The 21442-nt window shown below is 42.4% G+C and overlaps 1 protein-coding gene across 7 annotated transcripts in view; it reads left to right on the top strand.

The window, feature by feature from the left end:
- MTA1 (metastasis associated 1) overlaps nt 1-21442 on the top strand; it is a 145600-nt gene that overhangs the window by 96818 nt on the left and 27340 nt on the right. For 6 of the 7 annotated variants that reach the window (XM_073356262.1, XM_073356261.1, XM_073356260.2 and 3 more), the window contains exons 12-17: nt 6666-6781; nt 7829-7980; nt 9009-9198; nt 9613-9702; nt 13566-13718; nt 14885-14920. In XM_073356262.1, the coding sequence (XP_073212363.1) occupies nt 6666-6781; nt 7829-7980; nt 9009-9198; nt 9613-9702; nt 13566-13718; nt 14885-14920 (737 nt within the window). Of the gene's footprint in view, nt 1-6665; nt 6782-7828; nt 7981-9008; nt 9199-9612; nt 9703-13565; nt 13719-14884; nt 14921-21442 lie in introns of those variants that run through there. The other variant, XM_073356266.1, reaches the window with a different exon arrangement.

Genomic DNA, 21442 nt, shown 5'->3' with positions numbered 1-21442 from the left:
CAATCCCAATTATACATGTAAAACGATGGAGTCTAAATGTGCTGTTACCACTCAAGAAAGAGGTATTGGGGATATAGCTCTCTGAAAACATCCACTCAATGTGCAGTGGCAGCCAAAAACGGTGAACAGCATGTTGGGAATTGTTAAGAAAAGGGATAGATAATAAGACAGATAATATCATATTGCCTCTCTATAAATCCCTGGTATGCCCACATCTTGAATACTGCGTGCAGATGTGGTGGTCCCATCTCAAAAAAGATATATTGGAATTAGAAAAGGTTCAGAAAAGGGTGAGAAAAATGATTAGGGGTATCCATTTGAGGAGCGATTAAGAAGACTGGGAATTTTCATCTTGGAAAAGAAACGACTAATGGGGGGATATGATAGAGGGCTATAAAATCATGACTGGTATGGAGAAAGTAAATAAGGAAGTGTTATTTACTTCTCATAACACAAGGACTATGGCTCACCAAGTGAAATTAATAGGCAGCAGGAAGTACAAAATACAAAAGGAAGTATTTTTTCTCACAATGCACAGTCAACCTGTGGAACTCCCTGCCAGAGGATGTTTTGAAGGACAAGACCCTAACAGCGTTCAAAAATAATTAGATACATTCATGGAAGATAGGTCCATCAATGTTTATTAGTCAGGATGGGCAGGGATGGTGTCCCTAGCCTCTGCTTGCTAGGAGCCTCCACCACATTCTATGGCTGTCGACTTTAGGCAGTCTCAGGATTTCCTTAGAATGGAAGTAGACACCTTGCAGATCCCTCTGGAGAAGGCCAAAGATCAACAACATGAGCTGCTAGATATTTTGCACTCTGCAACACTCTCCAGAGTGATGCTACCTATTAATGAGGCTCTTCTGGATCTGGCGAAGACGATCTGGCAAATGCCTGCCACTATTCCATTAAGGTGTAAAAGGATTGTTAAGTATGATGTGCCCCTTAAGGATTCTAACTTTTTATTTTCCCATCCCCACCTAACTTCCTAGTAGTGGATGTGGTGAATGAAAGGGGTAGGCAGCAATTTTTGAGACCTACCCCATCTAACAAGGATCGAAGGTGGCTGGATTTCTTTGGACAAAAGTCTTACTCGGCAGGGTTGCAGAAGTTCTGGATTGCAAGATACCATACCAAGTATGGCCAGCATACAACTTTTACTAATTACAACAAGCACAGGGCTTTTATTGAGCAGCTGCCACATATCTGCAGGGAGCAGTTCCAGTCTGTCGTTGCCGAGGGTCAGCTGTTGGCCAGAACAGCTCTCTGAGCGTCTCTAGTTGCTGCAGATAGTGCTGCCACATCCATCTCTGTAGCAGTAGTTATGCATCGGGTATCATGGCTCCAACTTTTGGAGTTTCTAAAGAGGTTCAGAACACAGTAGAGGACCTCCTTTTGATGGTCATAAGCTTTTCTTGGAGACACAAATGATTCCCTGCACATGTTGAAGGGCTCTGGGGCTACCGTACATTCCTTGGGCATTTACACACCTACAAGCAAGAAAAGTTTTAGTAGGTCTCAGGCTGCCCAGAGGTCATGCCCTTCTCAGTTCTTGGGAGTACCATAAACCCCCAGAACCTCCCAGAAAGAGAGACAAGTTTCAGAGCAAGAGGGCTGCTCAGCCGCCCTCCAAGATCACCCAGGCGTCCTCTAAACAACAGTTTTGATGGATTGGTCTAGGGTTGGATGACGACAATTCTGGATTTACAGTTTGTGCGCTCTAGACCACCTCCCTGCCTTTGGGGACTGTCTTGTCCATTCTGACCAGGTTTGGGAGTGAATCACCATGGACTGATGGTTCTTGAAGGTCATAATATTGGGATATACTATCCAGTGTGTCACTCCTCCCTTTCACCCGCCTTCTTCACCCCTCTTCAGGGACCCCCCTCACAAGTTTATACTGAGGAAAGAAGTAGACTTTCTCCTACGACTAGGAATGATGGAACCAATCCCTTCCCCTCACAGGGTCAGGGGCTTCTACTCAAAATATTTCCTAGGGCCAAAGGAGGACAGAGGTTGGAGGTTGACCTTGGATCTGAGACTGATAACCAAATTTGTAAAGCCTCAAAAGTTCAGGATGGTGACTCTAGCAACTTTAATTCCTTTACTAGAGAATGGGGTTTGGCTTTTGTCCCTCAACCTACAAGATGCCTACTTTCAAATAACTATACACCCATCACACAGGAAATGCCAACGATTCATCATAGACTAAGATCATTTCAGTTTTGAGTGCTCCACTTCGGCCTATCCTCAGCTCCAAGAGTGTGTTCAAAGGTTCTAGTAGTAGTGGCAGCTTACCTTAGGCAGGAAGTGATACTGGTCTTCCTGTACTTCCACGACTGGCTACTCAAGAGCAACACCTTTGAGGCAGTGTTATCGCCACCCAGATGACCCTTGCTCTGTTCCAAGAGTTGGGCCTACAGTTGAATGTAAAGAAATCCATGCTGGTACATGTACAAAGTATACAGTTTATAGGGGTATACTCGTACCTCCCTTTGGACAGATTTGTGATCTTGTCTGGTCTGGTAGGGACAATTCAGGGAAGCCCTCTGATCACAATAAAGTACTGTCTTCAACTCTTGGGCTGTGTGGCAGCTTTTATCTTTGTGACCAGTCACACAAGGCTACACCTCTGCTGCTTCCAAGGTTGGCTAAAAGCTATCTATTCTCTGAACAGGATCACTTTGGACAGGGACACTTTGGATAGGCAGGTGACAGTCCCCTTGCACTTACAGAACTCCCTAGACTGGTGGAAGAAGCAACACAGCATTTGTGCGAATATCCCTTACTGTCCCCCAACCCTAACAGTGACTAACCCTGATGCTTCGCTGTTAGCATGCGGGTCCCACCTCAACACCCTCGTGGTTCAACGCAGATGGACAGCCCTCAAAACCAATCTCCACATCAAACTGCTGGAGCTAGAAATCTCTGATCAAGGGCTCAAGAGGTACATGCACACTTGAAGTAGAGCACCCATAAGGGGACACCTCTTGAAGAGCCATAGTCACAGCACAGGAAAAGTAACATTTATTTGTGGCATAGTTGAAAATAGACCCTCTGCCTCTTGACTCATCATTTTTTGGCCTTAGCCCCAAGACCATTCTTCCTCCCATTTAGGTAGGACTATTTGGAGACTCCGTATAGACTAGAAAAATTTCCATGCATGATTATATTCTATCCCTCTTTTGTAGCTGTGTTTAAACGATAGTGATCTGTACTTTTAATGCTGGTGGAGAAGGATCTTACCAATACCTAAGGATACTTTAACAAACATTGGACTTTTTTTTTTTCTTTTTCCACAAGTGGGCACATGTTTTCAGATACACAAATTAATGGCCTGACAAATCTTTACATGCAGTAAGGGGAGAAGTGCCATTCTCTTTTATCACGATGTTATATTCCAAAGTGCGTTTCTCATGACAGGACCAGAACATCTGGTTGTACGTACCTGGATGACTGAAACCATTCCAGTGGTGGTATTATACTCAGTCTTCTAAACAATAAAACCAGTTTAATCTTTAGCTACCACATGTCTTGGGCACACAAGTTTCTCCTTTCCAAAAAGTAAGACTTCAGTTCCTGCTCCCATGTTAATTTAGTGCTATCAACCAAGTGCATAAGGTCGATCACACATTGGAAAAATGTCAATGTTTTGTGAGCTGTTTGTCAATTCATGATCTAAGGGAAGCTGGGAGCCAACACTTCTTACAAGGATCTTGTCACTTTAATAGATTCAAATGTCAGAAGCGGCTATATTATGATCACCTGGTCTGATTTCCTGCATAACAGAGGCCAGAGAATTTCACCCAAGGATTCTTGCATCTAGTACACATACTCCAATTCAACCACAGATCTTTTAGAAAGGCATCCAGTTATGATTTAAAGACTCCTCCAAGTGTTGGGAAAGCTTACCATACTTGTTGGTAATCTGTGTAAAATGTGCATCTTATTTGCGGTTTGAACTTTGCTGACTTCATCTTCATTAAGTAACAAATAAATTGATTAACAAGTTAACTTAATTAGACTGTACCAGCCTTTGAAGAAATGTAAGGGTTAAGTGCTTAAGGTAGAGTACTTAAGTCACAATTGATTTCATTATTCAGATGCCTGAGGTAGCATGCTTATGAAGAAAAAGTTATGTTATTTACCGTAAGTGGAGTTCAGAGAGAGACATTCAGATCATCCCCAGGTTTTTTCAGTATGTCAGTTTCACAAGACAACCAGGAGTGAAGGAGTTTGGCCATCGTTTCCCTTTCTAAATGTGATCTTAGCACTGTGGGACGCATATATCAAGGTGTGTCATCCTAGTTAATTGTATGTGGTTTCTGGAACTGTGCAGCATAGCATTCAACAATAGTAATAGTGATATAATATCACCAAGCTCTTATAGTGCTTTTCATCAGAAGGTCTAAAAAGGCTTTAGAAAGGATCATATCATTTTATAGAGGGGGAAACCGAGGCACAGAGGTGAATGACTTGTCCAAGGTCACTCAGCAGGCCAGGTGGCAGAGCTGGGAATAGAAACCCAGGTTTCTTTGCCCTAGTCCAGTACTCTATCCACTAGGCAATACTGCCTGCCAGTAGTGTGACTCTGTAGAGATAATACTTTTCGAGAACCCCAGCTACCTTTAAATCTAGTTATATTTGCACAAAATGAATTTTTGGTGAAGCAGAAGCTACTTGGAGGTAATTTTTAATATGGCAGCAATCAACAAAATGCAGACTCATGCAAAGGTACCATATTCCATTCTTCTCCTTCACAAAATTGCCTTTGCGGGTCTCCCAGGGTTGGAGCGTCAAGCCGTGACTTACAAATCCCAGAACCATTTCAAATCCATTAATAATCAATCATTAGAGACATGAAAGTGCATCAGCTGAAGAAAAGAACAATTGAACCAAGATTTGAAGAAGGTCCCTGTTGTTAATTCTTCTTTTTCTGCCTTGCCTGGGGAGCCCTGCAGACCAGAAAAGTCCAGAATGTCTGTAGAACTCAGCAATACACAGACCTTCCCCCTCGCCCACACTTCTTCCTCTCAGTAAGCCCACTATGTTGTACAAAAGAGAATGTAACAGGTCAGTCTGAAGCTTCTCCTGCTCTTGGAAAAGGCTCCCCTGGTCACTTGTGGAGCCTTTATGGCCCTTGTGTGCCACTGTAGCAGAATCTGCATGTAACTGTTTATAAAAAAAAAAAAACCATTGTGTGTAGGCATTGTCTCTCAGTGACTCCCAATCACATGTAATTAGTTCCAAGTAAAAAGATTCTTTTTTCTAACAACCCTGGAAACACAGCGATTGGGGAGTTTTCTCTTTCCCTCGTATCACCACTTGTCTTATAATTTGGCCTAGAGAATCTTTCTTATTTATGCCTGCCCAACCCCATTGTCTCAAGAATAATTCCATATGCAATCTCATTGCCTTTGATTGGTTTATACAGGTATAACTGATTGGAATTTACTAACTCTTTATGTTGATGCTTCATCAGAAGGAATAGACTCTGGCTTTCTGCTGTGTTGGCTTTCACTTAGTGAAAAGTAGTAAACTGTGTCACTGAAGTCAGCAGATGAGATGCTGAATACACATACAGAGCAGTACTGCTTTGTAAAAAGGTATGCAGCCCAATGGTCTACACAGGCACATTAATGCACAGCACATGAGTGTGCTTTAGAAATCGCATCCCAGTAGAGTGTCTTCTACTATTTATGAAAGCCCTAAATGACTAGCCAAAAGTCACACAGGAAGTCTTGGAATTGAACCCAGATCCCCTGTGTTCCAGTCTGGTACCCGAACAAGTCTAATTCTGTTGTGGTTTTGTTGAAGGGAGTGGTAAAATAAGGTCTGTAAATTAATCTGATTCTACATGTTGGCTTGGAGCTCCATAATCTCTGTGCTAAATGGGATGGTATGGAGCTCTTGACCTTTTAAGATGCTTCCTTTCACATTTCTCTTAGGAAATTGCACAGGAAATACCTATGAATCAGATGGAGAAAACTGCTGTTTGTACAAGGTATTCCCATTTGGGTTATCTGAGGATTCAGTTTACACCTTTTACTCTGCAGTTCTTTTTAATACTGTAGTGGCAGTAGGTGCTTGTTTCAGGAGGGCAAACTTTGAGTCTGAATTAGTACTTCTGAGCTCTTGCCTGCAAGCTTGCCCGTCTACTACAGAGAGACAGGATTTGAAGAGGCAATTTTCTGAAGGAGAAAGAGAGGCTACTTTACCACGGAGTTCTCTGAATCTATTGCCCTTGCAGATCCACCTTGACTTTCCCTCCTTCCTCACTTCTTTAGAGGCTTAAGCAGAATATTGTTCAGGCAGAGAGGAACAGAGGGATGTGTGTCGATATGGCCCTTTTGTCACCTAGATCAGAATGTTTTTGGATCAGTAATCAAGGTGTACTCATGACCAGAATGGTTAACTGTTTTTAAGTGGTTCTGAGACTCCTGAGAAATGGCATGAGACTTCTACAGTATGATCTGCAGAGGAAATGTATTCAGAGAACTCTAATTACTGGTAAGTAACGTTTGTTGTTTTGGAATTCATAAACATGTGAGAAATGCAAGTCTTCAGTTTTAAGCGTCTGGGCCATATTTTTTTGTCACATAGGAAAGTTACTTGTCACAATCAATTAATTTCCCCCCTTTTTTTTTGCTTTGTGTTTTAAGTAACAAGCCAAACCCCAACCAGATCAATGTAAATAATGTCAAACCAGGAGTGGTAAATGGTACAGGAGGACAGGCACAGAACACGGGAGCAGGACGGGCCTGTGAAAGCTGCTATAGTAAGTGATCTACAAATGTAGCAATTGTGCAAGAGCAGCAGAAGTACTCTAGCACTAAGACTAAAGTAAAGCTTTAATAAGTTAGCATGCAGGGTGGGGTGTGGGTGAAATAGGCAGGGTTTTTCTTCATGTGAATGTTTCTAAGTTTTTAGAGTGGGTAGATTTTTTTTGTAAATAACTGTAAGAGCTGATGTTTCCTGTGAAATAATAGATGGCTCCTGAGTGAAGACGAGTCTTTAATTCACTGGAGAGCCCTTGGTGATGTTTTCACAGCTTTATAATGGTAGTGGAAAGTCCAAAGAGCATGGTTCCATCCTTATATTCACTATGGTCTCATCTGCTAATATGTCTTATCCTAATAGGCTTCCCTGTCTTTTATGGAGAGCCTTTTAGATGTGCTAAAACGTAGGACTGTATGGAGAGTCAAAATGACTGACTCTTTCTCTTCCCTAAGTAAAGTTGGGGAGGGGATTTCTAAAATAGAGGGGGAAAAGTTACAGTGCCCCCTTCGGAGTTACAGCATAAAATATCTCAAAGGCATTACCAGGAAATTTCCACATCGTAATGACTTACTCATTTTACTGTTTCAAATGATATACTGAAGAGTATAACTACTTGAGCTAACGTAATTATAAGAGACAAGGTGGGGGAGGTAATATCTTTTATTGGACCAACTTCTGTTGCTGAGAGAGACAAGCTTCTGAATTTATACAGAGCTTTTCTTCTGTGTAGCTTGAAAGCTTCTCTCTCTCTCTCTCACCAACAGAAGTCGGTCCAGTAAAAAAAAATTACCTTGCTACCTTGTCTTTCTAATATTCTGGGATCACCATGGCTATAACAACACTGCAGAATGCCATTATAAAACATTTAATGATGATTAAATTTGCCTCATTTCTGATACAGCAAGCTTATGATCTAGTTTTGTTACCTTGTGAAGCTGAAAGGTCTTTTTCTCCTTTGAGATTTTAAAGATGGTTGTAAAGGCTATAAACTTTGAAAATCAATTCTGTTTAAGAATATATATATTTCCACCTTTATTATCCCTAGCCACACAGTCTTACCAGTGGTATTCTTGGGGTCCCCCTAACATGCAGTGTCGTCTCTGTGCATCCTGTTGGACTTACTGGAAGAAATATGGTGGCTTGAAAATGCCAACGCGATTAGATGGAGAGAGACCAGGACCAAACCGCAATAATATGGTATGTGTATCCAGTGTAAAATATTATGGTATGTACATCCATTGCAGGCGGCTCAGTACTTCAGGTTAGGGAACCAATGCTCATTCCAATGAACAGTAATGGAAAAAGTATCCCTTATTCCTGCCACACACAACCACATCAAATAATATACAGTAGAATCTCAGAGTTATGAACACCAGTTACAAACTGACTGGTCAGCCACATGCTTCATTTGGAACCGGAAGTATGCAATCAGGTAGCAGCAGAGACCAAAAAAAAGCAAATTACAGTACTGTGTTAAATATAAACTACTAAAAAAGGGAATGTTTAAAAAAAAACAGACAAGGTAAGGAAACTGTTTCTGTGCTTGTTTCATTTAAATTAAGATGGTTAAAAGCAGCGTTTTATTTTCTGCATAGTAAAGTTTCAAAGTTGTATTAGGTCAATGTTCAGTTGTAAACTTTTGAAAACAACCATAATGTTTTGTTCAGAGTTACAAACAGCCTCCATTCTTGAGGTGTCCGTAGCTCTGAGGTTCTACTGTACAACTGTTTAAAGTCTAAACCAACAGAATTATTAGTCAGAACTTGGCTTTTATGTGACATGGTAAGGATCTGGCCTGTGCAATAATTGGTACATCATCTTTGTCCATGTGTAGTTAAGTATGTACACCTTAGCCCAATGCCAACTTTCTAAGATATTGAATGCTTAAATTGGTCCACGTTAAAGTATAGGGCCAACGTTTTCAAAAATGAATAGTGGCTAGCGAAGAGCCACAGCAGTGAAGATGGGAGAAGGAGTGGAGGGTTGTGTTATGTTCTTAGCTTGTTGAGTCTTCCCTCCTAATCTCTGCCTCCCACTCTTGTCTTTAGCTCTATCTCTGTGGCTTTCCTTCAGTGTGTATCAACTCCAAGGGTGTAGGTGGAAATGACTTGTAGAATGGACTATGTATGTGGTGTTTACTGATGCTGGTTTCTGGTTTTCTGCAAATTTCTAATAAAAATCAGTTATGAACAATAAAAGTGCTTGTGCTTTTTCCCTTTTCCCAGAGTCTTCATGGTGTGCCAGTGCGAAACAGTGGGAGCCCCAAATTTGCCATGAAGACACGACAAGCCTTCTATCTGCATACAACAAAACTGACAAGGATTGCCAGACGCTTGTGTAGAGAGATCTTGCGTCCTTGGCATGCAGCAAGACATCCCCACCTGCCTATCAACAGTGCAGCAATCAAAGCAGAATGTGAGTATTTATCCAGACATCCAGCTACTTACTATGAAATTGGGAAACCAGAATTTGAGATTAATTCCTTTGGGAAAGCCTTGAGTTGGATCTTTCAAGGGTACTGTGGCTAAGCACAGATGACCTGCTGTTACTTATTTCCTTTACAGAAATAGCCTAACTCGTCACACTATTATCAAATAACACATTTGAAATTGCTCAGCTTTTTTTTACATGTCACTTGTTTGCCAGTATGTAGCACATTCCTTTGCCTGTGTGTACACTTGCCAAAACATGCACCTACTCTGTAAACATCCTTTTTTACTAAAAAGCGCTCCAAAGAAAAGTTGTTTTAGACTAAGTTAATGTCTAAGACTCCATTCATTTTTAATAAGAAAATAAATGTTTTCCCCAATCCCAATATTGTCTTCACAGGCACAGCACGCTTACCAGAAGCATCAGAAAATCCATTGTTGTTAAAGCAAGTTGTTCGAAAGCCTTTAGAAGCAGTACTCCGGTATTTAGGTAAATATGCTACAGGCTAATTCGCCTAACTGTTTGCATATTTTCATTGTTCTGGATCTAGAAACCAGGGCTGGGTAAACTGATCTGGAAAAATAGGATTCCCTTCCCACCCACCCCCAATTTTGCCCATCTCAGGAAATAAGGCAATAAACTTTGGTAAGGTCCTGAAATGTTCAGTTTATAGACTATTGTTTCCTCCTCTGGAACAGAGGAAAGTTCAAAATGGCCCCTACAGCCTTTCTCCTCTTCACACTACGTAGAGGTGTGGTGGCTCAGCAGCCTACTATCCACCCTACCATATGTGAAACTCCTCTTTAGCAGTCATGAGGCAGCCTCTGGTGTCTGAGTGAGAGGCCTTCTGCTTACAATCCATAAATGTGATCGGCAGGATGCAGTTGGCTGGTCCACAATCCCACTCTGGTGCAGTCTTAATGTAACTCCTACAATGGGATCCACTGTGCAGCTTCTTCTCAAGTCTAAAAGGCCAAAGGGTACAGAACTTTTTCTATGAAGTTCTGATAATAAGTGCTATGCAGGAGTTATAGAAGGAGACTGCAGCTCTGCTGTGGGCCTCTCCTTAGCATCATAATCACTACACAGTAGGCAAACGTCTGATAAGGATGTCATCAGAGTTTAACAGAAAATGAGTTGGTATTTGCTTGCTTGACCTTTCATGCCTTTGAGGGTAAAGTTTCTGTAGTGGAAGAGGTTTAACTCGAGAAATTATGGTCAGTGAAAGATTAATAGATTTCAAGGCCAGCAGGGACCATTGTGATCATCTAGTCAGACCTCGTGCATAACACAGGCCACAGAACTTCCCCAAAATAATTACTAGATTGGTAGTTCTTGCATCCAACTACTGATCTCAACAAAACATGTAGGTGCCAGAGGTGGTTCAGTAGGTAGTCCTATTCCTCCCAAGTGAGTTTGAATCATGACCCCAGGGTGAAGTTAGTATCTATTGTGCTGCTGGAGGTTCTGTCTTTCAGACTGCACAAAAAAGGAAGGTCTGGATCACTTATGACCATTTTAAAGCAGTCAAACAAAACCCCAGACTGCTTTCCTCTTTTACAAAAGTAGGGGAATTAATTCGTGTCCTGTCCAAAAATTCCTTCTGCGGTTTTGTTTGGATACAGCATTCTTCTCCTCCTGTCCTAAATAGTTTAGCATTGTTTTGTGCTGTTAAACATCCATCACAGTCTTCCTTAAGAGTGGATGGCATGATTTCAGGTGTGTATAGTTTGCAATGTGAAAAGTGCTTTGGGATCTTTGAAACAAATGGCTATTTTATTAGCAACTTTTATCCAAGTAAAAAGAAAAGGAGTACTTGTGGCACCTTAGAGACTAACAAATTTATTTGAGCATAAGCTTTCGTGAGCTATAGCTCACTTCATCGGATGCATTCAGTGGGTAATACAGTGGGGAGATTTATATACACAGAGAACATGAAACAATGGGTGTTACCATACACACTATAACGAGAGTGATCAGGTAAGGTGAGCTATTACCAGCAGGAGAGCCGGGGGTAAAAAATCACTTTTGTAGTGATAATCAAGGTGGGCCATTTCCTGCAGTTGACAAGAACGTCTGAACAGGGCGGGGGTGAAATAAACATGGGGAAATAGTTTTACTTTATGTAATGACCCATCCATCCAAGTTTTTCAGTAAATAGAAGTGAAATTGTGCTTAATTTGATCTGTTGCTGTTTCGTATAAATATATTGCTCTCTGCAAATTATCATATAATCACACCTGAACCATACATTGCCTTAAAGAAAGATCCCATATCTGGGAATGCTGTCAAATTAATATTGCAGTAAGCCATGATATTTTGTTCATTAATTGGCTGTTGGTGCATGCATTGAGTGTGTTGTGGGGCAGAAGGGTGAAGGCCCTATGCTTTACCACAGCCCGTACTGGCATCAGAGTGGCTTATTAACTGTTTCTTTTGTATTTAAAAAAATTATGGTACTTAATGTATTGCACCCTTCTACTATTCAAAATATAAGGATAAGAGAAATAATAGGGGAAAAGGCTACAGAAGCCCTGCTTGTAATATTTTTGATGTAGATATTTTTAAATTAGTTGTTTTAACTTCCTTCTCTTCTCTCATTACTTAATGTTTGTTTTTGTAGGTAACTGAACTCCTTGGCCCCGCTACCCTCTCTAGTGTCCTATGACCTAGCTCTCTCTCCACTGCAGTTTGTGGCCAGACAGCCACTCTCAACTCACTTTCTGTTGAAGTTGAAATTTAAGACTCCCAATTTTTTAATTAAATAACCATTGAGTTTAAAGGGACCAGAGGCCACAAACTGCTCCTGAGGGCCTGGCAGGTGGCGCGGGTGGGGTCCCGGGGCAGTTGTAAAACTGTCATGCTTGTTCCTGGCCTCCTCCTCCTCCAACAGACGCTGCACAGCCTTTTTCCAACTAGCCTGGTTAGTTTAAATACTGAATTTGGGAGCCTTAAATGAGCACCCAGAACAGCGCTCTAACATGAAAAGCATCCTCTAGCCACTTGTCTAGTCTTCCTGAGTGGTATGGATGGGGAAGTGGCATTTTCCCTGTGGAGACTAGCTTTGGTATCTAGAGCACTGTTCAACTGTTTCTAAATTCCATAGAGTTGATTTGGGAGTTACTTTAAGGCTCCCATTTCAACAATTAAACTAATTATCTGTTAACTTTGATAGGAGGTTGTGAAGTCAGTTTTGTTTCTTTGAGTATTTTTATTTATAAAACATAAGCTTCTGTGCGTATATTGCGTTAATATTCATTAAATATGGTTTGTCTGCTTTTGTTCTAGATACAGAACTTAACAATGAAAATATTCTGTAATAATAAATATCCCAAAAAACTCCCCAAACTGTATACATGCAGCACAACCAAAATGTAGCCACTAAAGGGAGAGGAAATTTTGCTATGGAATCCTAGGAAAAAAGCCCACTCTTTATGAAGAGTACCATAGGATCTTTAATGCTCGCACAGGATAGGACCTTGGTTTTTAACGTTTCATCTGAAAGCAAATGCTTCAGTGGTGTGATAGATTTCAGTGTGGCTCTTAGACAGGAAGACAGAGCCATTCTCCTTTTGATGTAACTATCTTCAGGAGTGTTGTGCTGCTACTTGCTATTACAGAGTCAAAGCTGTGAATCCATAGTTAGGACTGAGAAAGAGCAACTCATTTTAAACCCCTGTTTTCAGTTGCTTGTAACTTTCTCAACATCTTTTCCTTTGGCATGCCATGCCTGATCTCTGCCTCAGCCAAAAGGTTAGATTTAAATTCTGTGCATGTTCTTGATAGTTTTGTTTTAAGTCGTCAATGGCTTGGCCAGTTTAGGAACTGCATTTATAGAATACTGATGAAATTGGCAAAGTTATAACTTCCGGGTAGCCTGTGGGTGTTGCATGACTTCTTGAAGATGGCTTCTAATATAGAGCAGCCTAGAAATTATCCAGAATTAGTGGAAAACATAGTTTTAGAAAAGGATACAAAACAGCCTTTTAGCACCTATTTTAGGATTATATTGCAGTGAATATTACAGCACAAGTTAAGCATCCTTAATGAAGTTGAATTCATCAGTATATTTACAGTGCTTTATATAAGTAGCAATCTTCTGTTAGACTTGGGGCCAAATTCAGAAGTGATATATGTGGCAATTTGTGTTCAGACCTCTTTTCACTAATATAGATTCCTCTGCATATCAATAGAGTAGGCGTAAGTCAGTATAAGGCAGTTTGAATGTAAGGCTTTCTGTTAGCATAAGAGGGGTGTGCCTTACATTATCTCTGACCTTTTCCCTTTGTGTTTGGGTTTATAGTCTCCGTATATCTACTGATAAAAATAACACATTGCTGTTTTTATAACAGAATCTCATCCATGTCCTCCGAAACCAGACCCTGTAAAGAGTTTGTCCAGTTCTCTTAACAATCTGACTCCTGCCAAGTTCACACCTGTCATAAACAATGGATCCCCAACTATCCTGGGAAAAAGAAGCTATGAGCAACACAATGGGATGGATGGTAAATATTTTCTAGTACATGTACATTGTCATCTGTCGGATGTTTCTTGTGTCTTCAAGCAAAGTATTCCTGTTAATTATTTCCATTTCAGTATTTTGTAAAGAGTATGGCCAGATGGACAGCATCAGTCCTTATTCCATGGGAGATTGCTTTTTTTTTTTTTTTTTTTTTAAATTTTAGGGGCCTTCATAGTTTTGAACGAGAAATGTTATGATTTATTTTTCTCTTCTTGCAAAGACTGATTTGATTTTGCTTGTGCAGGCATGGATGTGTATGATCTGAGTAGTACATTTATACAGAGCTGCTAGGCTAGTGGAACTCTGCCTACTTTGACGATGTCTTGATGTCAGGCTGATCTCAGCCTGGCAAACATGAGAGAATAAGACAGACCTCTTTTTTTATTACTATTACTACCATGGGAATTACTACAGAAAATTTCCCAGATAGTTTTTCCTCTTTCATTAAGAATTTACTCCTCCTTTCCTTGTTGGCCCTCTCATTGAGAGTCTCCTCTCATTATTGATGGGACTCACCCCTTCCTTCGCCCCAGTAAATAGCATGGGTTAAGGCAGCATGTGCTTGCAGCAGGAGATGGAGGTATGGTTCTCCTGGCATGGAGTCCAGGGCTCTGTCCTGAAGAGCTAGCCATCAGCTGAGGATCGCAAAGCAGGGAAAGTGCCACTGGCTCCTCAGTCAAGAATGAGAGGGCCTATTCAAATGGCCTTAACAGGAATAGGAAGGTGGGGAACGGCTCAATTAAAAGAAGGAGCAGCTGCAGTGTGGGACATAACAGTGATTGTGACAGGGTGAGAAGAAAAACGTAGTAGCTTCCAGCTTTCTCAGAAGTGAGCAAAACTGGCTGTCATGCCTTCAAAGACCTCCTTTGGGAGTGAGACCAGATTCTCTCCCATTCTGCTCCATCCCCAGAGCTTTCAAACAGCACAGTAAATTTATCTTGCCATTGCATTTCAATGCAGCCACACTGGGTTTTTTCCCCGTTCAAATTTATTCTTAGATTAAATTAGCATTTATATTGAAGGCAAATTACACAAGCAGCAATGGACATCTTACTGTTTGTTTTTAATATTTAACTTTTAAAAAAATGCTACTGTTCAGATTGCTGATTTGGTGTTTTTTCTCTTTTTTGTTCACTTGTGCTCTGTCAGGGAACGTGAAGAAGCGCCTATTGATGCCTAGCAGGGGTAAGACCTCAAAGCTGCGCTCAGCTTATGCTAGGAGAGTGTGATTTTTAGTTTCATCTGTTGGCTTCTCTAGTTTGCTTGTTCTGCTTTGTGGCTACTAATGCTCTGTGTAAATTGTGTGTTGGTGTCTAAATGTTCTGTGAATAATCTCTGTACCCATGGTCTGCTAATTATTTTTCAGCCTTTTTTCACATGTGGGGCGAGTAATGGTACAACCATAGTTGTTGCATGGAAGTGGTAATGAAATCAAATACTCACTTTATGCTACTAAAAATCCCCAAATTATCCGACATTGTTCTAGCAGTTTTGTAAAAGCTATTGAAAGTTTAGGAATGTAACAACAGCTTGGGTGGGTTTTTGGTTTCACTATATAACCTTAGAAAATGTAGGCGTCAAATATTCTATATGAATTTAAATATCAAACACATACAGATCAAAAAAGAGGCAAAATCTAGTAGGATATACTCTGCGTTTTAGTCATGATCCTTCATAATGTCAGCGACACTGCTAGCTGTTTGATTGGCCAGTGCTGCTGTGTATCTCTATCTTTAGCAACCAAGTACCTGTAATTATAATACTTTGCTTGTACGTAGCGCTTTTAATTCATAGATCTTCAAGTACTTACCAGGTTAGTAAGAATTATTCTTCTTCCAGTGCTGGTCCTATGCATATTCCATTCTGGATATGCATGAACTCCATGCACCTGGAGTCAGAATTCTTGCAAGCAGCATCCATTTATATTTGTGTGTACCCTTTTCCGCCTTGTGTTTCCAACTGCGGGCATAAAAGGGTGAAACGGACTGGCTGCCTCTCCAATTCCTTCTTACTGCTGCATGGCCTGGGTCCAAACCTAAGTGTCCAGAGATCTCCTTTGATTTCTTCGATCTGTAAATATTTCAAAGATTGCCTTTAGTGCATTTTGTATATAGTTATTTGTAATTAACTTATTTTAATTGTTTTTAGCAAAGATTTCTAGTTAGATATAGTCCCTGGCTTGGGGAAACCTCTTCCCCTGTACCTGTATCCTACCCCTGTTCCTCCTCTGTCAGTGACGACGATCAGCACTGCTCGTTCAGTTTCAGGGAGGCACACGATGCTCTTTCACTAGCCATATCCGGGAGGAGTGGGAACTTCGACTTAAAAAGCATCTCATGGAGTAGGTCGTGAGGCCACAGTTGGACCCAGGCTGAGGGATCTTGCCATACATTGGCCTGAATCGATACACAGTGCACCTCCCACCATGAGGTCCACGGGTACTTCTTCAGCACCAGGAAATGTACTTTCTAGTCCCCAAGAAAGAAGAGAAGCTGGAGACCTGTCCTCAATCTCCACAATCTCAACCACTTCATGTGAAATTTTAGCTTGCGAATAGTCACTCTGACATCAATAATCCCATCCCTGGAAAAGGATATTTAGTTTACAGCTCTTGATATGAAGGATGCTTACCTTCACTTGAATATTCACCCTGCCCACAAGTGTTTTCTCAGATTCATGGTGGGCACTGACGACTTCCAACACAGGGTGCTCCCATTTGACTGTGCCACTGTCCCCCTTGTCTTTAGCAAGGTCTTTCTGGTAGTAGCAGCTCTTTTCAGATGTAACAGCTACACCATCTTCTCCTATCTCAATGACTGGCTTCTTCTTGCCAGGATGTGTCAAGAAGCCTATAAGTTGACCTCATAGAATCACAGAATATCAGGGTTGGAAGGGACCTCAGGAGGTCATCTAGTCCAATCCCCAACTAAATCATCCCAGCCAGGGCTTTGTCAAGCCTGACCTTAAAAACCTCAAAGGAAGGAGACTCCACCACCTCCCTAGGTAACCCATTTCAGTGCTTCACCACCCTCCTAGTGAAAAAGTTTTTCCTAATATCCAACCTAAACCTCCTGCACTGCAACTTGAGACCATTACTCCTTGTTCTGTCATCTGCTACCACTGAGAACAGTCTAGAGCCATCCTCTTTGGAACCCCCTTTCAGGTAGTTGAAAGCAGCTATCAAATCCCCCCTCATTCTTCTCTTCTGCAGACTAAACAATCCCAGTTCCCTCAGCCTCTCCTCATAAATCATGTGTTCCAGTCCCCTAATCATTTTTGTTGCCCTCTGCTGGATGCTTTCCAATTTTTTCCACATCCTTCTTGTAGTTTGAGGCCCAAAACTGGACACAGTATTCCACATGAGGCCTCACCAATGTCAAATAGAGGGGAACGATCACATCCCTCGATCTGCTGGCAATGCCCCATTTTATGCAGCCCAAAATGCCGTTAGCCTTCTTGGCAACAAGGGCACATTGTTGACTCATATCGAGTTTCTCGTCCACTGTAACCCCTACGTCCTTTTCTGCAGAACTGCTGCCTAGCCATTCGGTCCCTAGTCTGTAGCAGTGCATGGGATTCTTCCGTCGTAAGTGCAGGACTCTGCGCTCATCCTTGTTGAACCTCATGAGATTTCTTTTGGCCCAATCCTCCAATTTGTCTCGGTCCCTCAGTATCCTATCCCTACCTTCCAGCATATCTACCTCTCCTCCCAGTTTAGTGTCATCTGTAAACTTTTTGAGGGTGCAATCCACACCATCCTCCAGATCATTAATGAAGATATTGAACAAAACCGGCCCCAGGACCGACCCTTGGGGCACTCCACTTGATACTGGCTGCCAACTAGACATGGAGCCATTGATCACTACCCGTTGAGCCCGACGATCTAGCCAGCTTTCTATCCGCCTTGTAGTGCATCCATCCAGCCCATACTTCTTTAACTTGCTGGCAACAATACTGTGGGAGACTGTGTCAAAAGCCTTGCTAAAGTCAAGGAATAACACGTCCACTGCTTTCCCTTCATCCACAGAGCCAGTTATCTTGTCATAGAAGGCAATTAGATTGGTCAGGCATGACTTGCCCTTGGTGAATTCATGCTGACTGTTCCTGATCACTTTCCTCTCCTCTAAGTGCTTCAGGATTGATTCCTTGAGGACCTGTTCCATGATTTTTCCAGGGACTGAGGTGAGGCTGACTGGCCTGTAGTTCCCTGGATCCTCCTCCTTCCCTTTTTTAAAGATGGGCAGTACGTTAGCCTTTTTCCAGTCATCCGGGACCTCCCCCGATCGCCATGAGTTTTCAAAGATAGTGGCCAACGGCTCTGCAATCACATCCACCAACTCCTTTATGACTTATGAGGAGAGGCTGAGGGAGCTGGGATTGTTTAGCCTGCAGAAGAGAAGAATGAGGGGGGATTTGATAGCTGCTTTCAACTACCTGAAAGGGGGTTCCAAAGAGGATGGCTCTAGACTGTTCTCAATGGTAGCAGATGACAGAACGAGGAGTAATGGTCTCAAGTTGCAGTGGGGGAGGTTTAGATTGGATATTAGGAAAAACTTTTTCACTAAGAGGGTGGTGAAACACTGGAATGCGTTACCTAGGGAGGTGGTAGAATCTCCTTCCTTAGAGGTTTTTAAGGTCAGGCTTGACAAAGCCCTGGCTGGGATGATTTAACTGGGAATTGGTCCTGCTTCGAGCAGGGGGTTGGACTAGATGACCTTCTGGGGTCCCTTCCAACCCTGATATTCTATGATTCTTTAGCACTCTCAGATGCAGCGCATCTGGCCCCATGACCTTGTGCTCTTCCAGCTTTTCTAAATAGTCCCTAACCACTTCTTTCTCCACAGAGGGCTGGCCACCTCCTCCCCATGCTGTGCTGCCCAGTGCAGTAGTCTGGGAGCTGACCTTGTTCGTGAAGACAGAGGCAAAAAAAAGCTTTGAGTACTTCAACTTTTTCCACATCCTCTGTCACTAGGTTGTCTCCCTCATTCGGTAAGGGGCCCACACTTTCCTTGACTTTCTTCTTGTTGCTAACATACCTGAAGAAACCGTTCTTGTTACTCTTAACATCTCATGCTAGCTGCAACTCCAAGTATGAATTGGCCTTCCTGATTTCACTCCTGCATGCCTGAGCAATATTTTTATATTCCTCCCTGGTCATTTGTCCAATCTTCCACTTCTTGTGTGAGCTTCTTTTTTGTGTTTAAGATCAGCAAGGATTTCACTGTTAAGCCAAGCTGGTCGCCTGCCATATTTACTATTCTTTCTACACATCGGGATTGTTTGTCCCTTTAACCTCAATAACGATTCTGTAAAATACAGCCAGCTCTTCTCATTAATGCTTCAGCCACTTTTCTCTCTAGGAGTCACACTTTTCCAAGTTCAGAGAATCCTTGCTCCAATGCAGACTATAGACTTCATGGGGACCACTTCTAGATTTACTCACAGTGAGATATTATCTACCAAGGGACCGGTTTTGCACTATGAACAACTTGATAGACCAGGTTATGCGCAAATCTCAAGCTCCAGTGAGAACTTTTCTTTCCCTCTTGGGGCACATGGCTTCATGCACTTACATTACCCCATTCGCCAGAATCCACCTATGTTTCCTTCAGATGTGGCTCCATACAGTGTATTCACCAACCAAATGCAGCATAATTACACTGGTAACAATTCCTTCGAGTAACATGGTGGAAGATCCTCATCAGCAATGTGTGGGCATCCCCTTCCTACCATCCTTACCAGACAAGATGATCATTACACGCATCTCTCTCTTAGGCTGGGAAGCCCACATGGAAAGTCATATGGCACAGGGCACTTGTACACCAGGATGCACACCAACCGTCTGGAACTTTGAGCAGTCAGAGAAGCTTCGAAGGTTTTTCTGCAATTTATCCGGTCCCACCATGTCCTCGTAATGTCAGACAACATGACAACCACCTCTTACATCAATAAGCAGGGAAGGGTGAGATCCATCTCCCTGTGTTGAAGCAGTCACCTTAGGGAATTGGTGCATCAGGAATCGAATCACCCTGTCGGCAGCTTACCTTCCAGGAACTCAGAATGTGTTGGTAGACACTCTCAGTAGGCCTTTTGTGGTCAATCGTGTGGAGATTGCATAATTCAGTGGTTAACGGAATCTTTGCTCAATGGGGGACCCCAACCTAGGATCTCTTCTCTTCCCAAACAAACAGGGAATGCAACATCTGTTGTTCCAGAGGAGTTCTGGGTCTACACTTCTGGGGAAATGCTCTCCTTCCCTGGTCAGGACATCTGACCTATGTCTTTGCTCCCTTAGTACTCCTGCCTCAAGTCTTAAGGAAGATTTGACAGGACAGGGTACATGTCATCCTCATCAACTGCTATTGGCCGAGACAGTTTTGTTTCCCAAATCTCCTTCTAATGTCAACTCATCCTCTGATTAGCTTGCAGTCCTTTCCCAGTCTTTTGACCCATGAGAAGGGCAGAATCAAGCATTCTAGCCCTGAAGCACTCCATCTCATGGCTTGGTTTTCGGAAGGACATCAATACTAGAACATTCCTGCTGTGAAGACTTACAAATTAGCCTTAACAGCAGAAAAGATCATAGAATCATAGAATAGAATCATAGAATATTAGGGTTGGAAGAGACCTTAGCAGGTCATCTAGTCCAATCCCCTGCTCAAAACAGGACCAACACCCACTAAATCACCCCAGCCAGGCTTTGTCAAACTGGGCCTTAAAAACCTCTAAAGATGAAAATCCTACCACCTCCCTAGATAACCCATTCCAGTGCTTTGCCACCCTCTGAGTGAAATAGTGTTTCCTAGTATCCAAGCTAGACCTCCCCCACTGCAACTTGAGACCATTGCTTCTTGTTCTCTCATCTGCCACCACTGAGAACAACTTAGCTCCATCCTCTTTGGAACCCCCCTTCAGGTAGTTAAAGGCTGGTATCAAATCTCCCCCCACTCTTCTCTTCTGTAGACTAAATAACCCCAGTTTCCTCAGCCTCTCCTCGTAAGGCATGTGGCCCAGCCCCCTAATCATTTTGGTTGCCCTCCGCTGGACTCTCTCCAATTTGTCCACATCCCTTCTGTAGTGGGGGGACCAAAACTGGATGCAGTACTCCAGGTGTGGCCTCACCAGTGTCGAATAGAGGAGAATAATCACTTCCCTCGATCTGCTGGCAGTGCTCCTGCGAATACAGCCCAATATGCCATTGGCCGTCTTGGCAACAATGGCACACTGTTGACTCATATCCAGCTTCTCGTCCTCTGTAATCCACAGGTCTTTTTCTGCAGAATTGCTGCTTAGCCCGTCGGTCCCGAGCATATAGCGGTACATGGAATTCTTCCTTCCTAAGTGCAGGATTCTGCACTTGTCCTTGTTGAACCTCATCAGATTTCTTTTGGACCGACCCCTGGGGCACTCAGGTTGATACCGGCTGCCAACTAGACATTGAGCCATTGATCACTACACATTGAGCCTGACAATCTAGCCAGCTTTCTATCCACCTTATAGTCCATTCATCCAACCCATACTTTTTTAACTTGCTGGCAAGAAATGCTGTTTCACCAAGTGGAAGCATTTTCCCACCGGGACACAGCAGAAACACACATTTCCTGAGTCAGCAGATAGTCCCAAATAAGGGGACTGTCTTCTTTCCCTCAGTTCTGTATGAGTTCACATGGCAGCAATTGGTGCATGGCATCCACCATTGGATGGTTT

Source organism: Lepidochelys kempii, chromosome 8 (assembly GCF_965140285.1).
Source record: "Lepidochelys kempii isolate rLepKem1 chromosome 8, rLepKem1.hap1, whole genome shotgun sequence".
In the NCBI taxonomy this organism is placed as follows: domain Eukaryota; kingdom Metazoa; phylum Chordata; order Testudines; family Cheloniidae; genus Lepidochelys; species Lepidochelys kempii.
The sequence above is the reverse complement of the archived record's forward strand: the minus strand, read 5'-3'. Positions and strand labels throughout refer to the sequence as shown.